The sequence below is a fragment of the Myotis davidii genome, unplaced genomic scaffold, assembly GCF_000327345.1.
Source record: "Myotis davidii unplaced genomic scaffold, ASM32734v1 scaffold317, whole genome shotgun sequence".
In the NCBI taxonomy this organism is placed as follows: Eukaryota; Metazoa; Chordata; class Mammalia; order Chiroptera; family Vespertilionidae; genus Myotis; species Myotis davidii.
In genome coordinates, this window is record NW_006288994.1 from 153,472 (window position 1) to 158,266 (window position 4,795).

Below are 4,795 nucleotides of genomic sequence, written 5' to 3' on the forward strand. Positions count from 1 at the left end.
CTGCTGATCTGGTACCGAAAGTGCCATTCATTTTACCCTTATTCTGACAGGCACTCATGCCAGACTCTCCACCAAACACACCCGCTTCGAGGAGAGAGTTTATAACGTCCCAATCCGCATCAACGATGGAGGCCGGCCACCCTTGGAGGGGACTGTCTCTTTACCAGGTAGGCATTTTGCTGCAGACACCCTGGGATAGTGTCTGTTCCCAAGCGTAGTTTGAAAGATTTGTCACCTTCGATATGAGACTCTGCAATTGTTTACTTAAAAACCTAAACTACCAAATCCTGTTCTGCTTTTCAGTCACTTTCTGCTCGTGTGTGGAAGGAAGGTGTTTCCGGCCAGTAGGTCATATGCCTGGGATACCTACCGTGGGCTCGACCGTTGGCATACTCCTGACCACATTTTTGGTCATTGGTGAGTGTCATCTCTCAGATTCAAGGATTTCTGTTCTGGTCCTTAGAAACGTTAGCTCACCTACGGGTCTGTCTTAATGGGTTGCTCTGGTGGCTGCTCAAATGGCAACCTGGGATATAGCCAAGAATATAGGTCACCAGTAAACTGTATCAAACCTTCCTGGTTGGAGGTACTGTTTTAGTATCACCCTCTTCCTATCATTGCCTGATTGGTTACTTTGGGAAATATGAGGCTTTAAAGCATAAATGTTGGTGTATAATTATAATTCATAGTAATCTATTGTGATCCTCTGTATTTCTGTGGTTTCAGTTGCACCTTCTCTTTTATATCTGATTTTATTTCTTTGGGCCACTTCTCTTTTTATCTTTGAGTATGGGTAAAGTTTTATCAATTTTGTTTCTTTTCCAAGAACCACCTCTTTCTTTAAATTCCTATTTCATTTATTTCTGCTCCAATCTTAATTATTTTTCCCTTCTCTTTACTTTGCGTTTGTTCTTTCTTTCCTATTTCATTTGGGTTTAGAGTTAGATTTTTTACTTTTACTTGGGATTTTCTTTTCATTCTTTTTTTTAAAAGTCAGCCTTTATGGCTGTGAACTCCCCTCTTAGAACTACTTTTGCTGCATCCCATACATTTCAAAGAGTTGGGCTTTCATTTATTTCAAGGTAGTTTCTAATTTCCTATTTGATTCCTTGGTAGTTTAGACGCATGTTGGTTAGTCTGTATGTATTTGTGTTTTTTTCCAGTTTTATCCCCACTGTGGACTTCTAGTTCATGCCGTTGTAGTCAAAAAGATGCCTGATATGATTTCAGTCTCTTAAGTTTATTGAGACTTGTTTTGTGATCTACATGTGTTCTATCCTGGGAATGTTTCGTATGCACTTAAAAAATATATATATATGTTAATATGTATCTATTAAGTTAACGTGGTCTAATATGTCCTTTAAGGTCAAATTTTCCTTGTTGATTTTCTCTCTGGATGATCGATTCATTGATGAAAGTGGGGTATTAAAGTCCCTACTATAATTGTATAACTGTCCACCTCTCTTTTTATGTCAGTTAGTATTTTATTTATTTACATATTTGGGTGCTCCTACATTAGGTGCATAGATATCTACAAGTGTTACATCCTCTTGTTGGATTAATCACTTTATCATTATGTGATGCCCTTCTTTGTCTCATCTCACAATCTTTGTTTTAAAGTCTATATTGTCTAAGTGTTGCTACCCCAGCTTTCTTTTAATTTCCATTTGCATATGTCTTTTTCCATCCCTTCACTTTGTCTGTGAATATCTAAATATCTGAAGTGGGTCTTTTGTAGACAACATTATGTATAGGTCTTGATATGTTTTCCTTTCAGCGCCCCCTCTGTCATTTGACTGGAGCATTTAGTCTATATTTAAAGTAATTATTGATAGGTATGTGTTTTTTGCCATTTTGTTTGTTGTTTTCTGGTTATATTTGTAGTTCTTCTCTGTTCCTTTCTTTTTCTCTTGCTTTCATCCCTTGTGATTTGATGAATTTCTTTAGTGTTATATTTAGATTTCTTTCTCTATTTTTGTGTGTATCTATTAAAGGTTTTGGTTTGTGGTTACCATGAGATTATATAATAGAATATAATAGTCTATTTTAAGTTGTTGATTGCTTAAGTTCAAATGCTTTCTAAAAGTACTACATCTCTATCCCTCACCCACGTTATGTTTTTGACATTATATATCTTTCTTTGTGTGTGTATGTTTGTGTCTCTTAACTAATTATTGTTGATATAAATGATTTTACAGCTTTTGTTTTTTTAACATTTATATTAGCTTTATAAGTGGTTGATCCACTAGTTTTACTACATGTTTGCCTCTGATGTTTTCCTTTTATATATTTTCTTATATCGATTTTGGCCTTTTCTTTTCAGCTCTCAGAAGTTTCTTTAATATTTCTTGCACTGCCAGTGCAGTGATGATTAACTCTTTTAGCTTTTGCTTGTTTGAGAAACTCATTTTCTCTCCTGCAGTTCTGAAGGGTAAGATTATCTGGTGGAGTATTTCTTGGTTATAGGTTTTTCCTTTCGTCACTTTAAATATATTGTGCCACTCCCTTCCAGTCTGCAAAGTTTCTGATGAAAAATTAGCTGATTGTTTTATGGGAATTTCTTTGTATGTAACTTTTGATCTCTTGCTACTTTTAAGATTTTTCTCTTTGTTTTTAACTTTTGACATTTAAATTATTCGTGTGGGTCTCTTTGGGTTCATCATGTTTGGGACTGTCTGTGCTTCCTGTTCAGGGGTGGGGAATGTCTGGCCCACAGGTCATATAAGGCCCTTGAAATCATTTGGTCTGGCCCTGCCAAGGCATTAGGGGTGAGTTAATTAAATGTTTGACAAACTATAGCAGGCTAATTTATAAGTTGATAATTTTAAATGGCCCACGAATGATGTTATAAATATCCAAATGGCTGTTGGCAGAAAAAAGGTTCCCCACCTCTACTTGGAAATCTGTTTCCATTGCCAGGCTATGGAGATTTTCCAGCCGATATTTCTTCACATAGGTTTTCTGTCCTTTTTCTTTTCCTTATGGAGCCTCTTTAATGCAAATGTTAGTAAACTTGATGTCCTAGAGGTCTCTTTTACTCTCCTGATAATTTATTTTATTCTTTTTGATGTTTTAATTGGGTGATTTCCATTACTTTGTCTTCCATATCACTTATCTGTTTGTTTGTTTTTCATCAGCTAATCTGCTATTGATTCCCTCTTTGCGTTTTTTCATCTCAGTTTCTTGTATTCTTCAGTTCTTATTGGTTCTCTTTTACATTTTCCATCTTTTTGTTCTTTCTGTGTATATCCATACTTCTGAGCTCAGTGAGCGTCCTATGATCATTCCTTGGAACTCTATCTGGTAGATTGCTTATCTCCATTCATTGGAGATAACATTAGCTCCAATTGGGTCCTTTTTCTGGGGTTTTATCTTGTACTTTTGTATGGAACATATTCCTCGGTCTCCTCTTTTGCCTAAGTCTCTGTGTTTACTGTACATATTAGGTAGATCAGCCATGTCTTACAGCATTGAGAGTGCCCTTATGTAGAGGTGTTCTATGGGGCCCAGTGGCACAATTGTCATGATTACACTGGTATGTGGGAGAGACCCCTGGCTCAGCTGGATGTGGTGTTCAGTTGTGACTGCTGCTGATGCACTGATGTAGCATGTAGGCCTCTGGTGTGGGTGGCAGAGGTGTGTGGGGGTAGGGCCCCCCCCCCAGATTGGAGGGGCTCCAGAGCCACCAGGGGCCACCTGCCAGGGTCCTTGTTGAAGTTTCTAAATGGGTCTCTGAGCATCCAGTCTTTTCTGCCAGGCTTCCTCCTGTGAACTCAGCTGCCACATTAATTAAAAAACCACTACTCCCTTTTCCGTATCGGTCTCTGATTTATAGCACACATTTAGTGCTAAAAGGCACTATGTAATTTTAAAGGAGTTCAGACATGGGAAAAATCTCAGAGGTTAGATAGTCTCAATCTGGAGCCATGAGGAAGGTGACAAAGAAAATGTGCTATTTGATGTGGACACAGTGAAAGTAGGCTTTAGGCAGGTGAACACGTCTGAGAACAACTTTCTGGTTGTTCTGATTGGACTATTTCTTCTGTGGAAAGGGATGAAAGACTGAAATCAACATTTATTGACTATGTACAAAGTTCAGGAACTCTGTCTGATGCTTACACACTTAATTTTCGGAGTAGTGCAGGCATTAGATTCTATATTCTTTAATAGAGACCAAGCAATAGCTACCAGCTTAGATATGATTTAGGACTTGGTGCATAATTACTGACAATAAGAAAAGTGATAAGCTGACTTATCCAAGAAGGTCAAGGCCTACAATCCCCTTTTCACCAGGACAAAACAATTTTGTTGAACCACAAGCATAAATGAAGTTGTATGCGTCACTTTTTCCTACCAGGGAACTTACTGCTTTATAAATAAATGTGACAGTACATTTTAAGATTCCATCTATTTGACCCTGAGTTTTCTCTTTCAGGTGTAATTTTAACAGTTGTATTTATACGAATGAAGAAGAATAAAGGCAAAGATAATGTTGAAAGTGCTCAGGGATCTGAAGCCACACCTCTGAGAAACTGAATTTGAAAAGAAATATTTGTACCAAGTGCCATTTGGAGAACACCACCATTTAATCCCATAATTTTTGCTTTTCATCCAACATATGCACTGTAATTTTTTACAGATATGCCTTCTTGCCCTTTAATATTTTATTACTTTTAGGTATTATCTGTGCTATAGACATCAGAGATATTTTCTATTTTCTCATGACACTTTCCCCCCTGCAAAAGCCTTAGCTATTTATCCCAAAACAAAATATATGTGTTTTTCCCCATTAGGG

The 4,795-nt window shown here is 37.2% G+C and overlaps 1 protein-coding gene across 1 annotated transcript in view; it reads left to right on the top strand.

The window, feature by feature from the left end:
• The window catches only part of CDH17 (cadherin 17), a 59,730-nt gene extending 54,941 nt beyond the window's left edge, over nucleotides 1–4,789 (top strand). Inside the window, exons 15-17 of the mRNA XM_006761212.2 lie at nucleotides 51–167; nucleotides 304–417; nucleotides 4,436–4,789. Of these exons, the coding sequence (XP_006761275.1) occupies nucleotides 51–167; nucleotides 304–417; nucleotides 4,436–4,536 (332 nt within the window). The 3' untranslated portion in view covers nucleotides 4,537–4,789. The remainder of the gene's footprint in view (nucleotides 1–50; nucleotides 168–303; nucleotides 418–4,435) is intronic.
• Nucleotides 4,790–4,795: the final 6 nt, after the last annotated feature.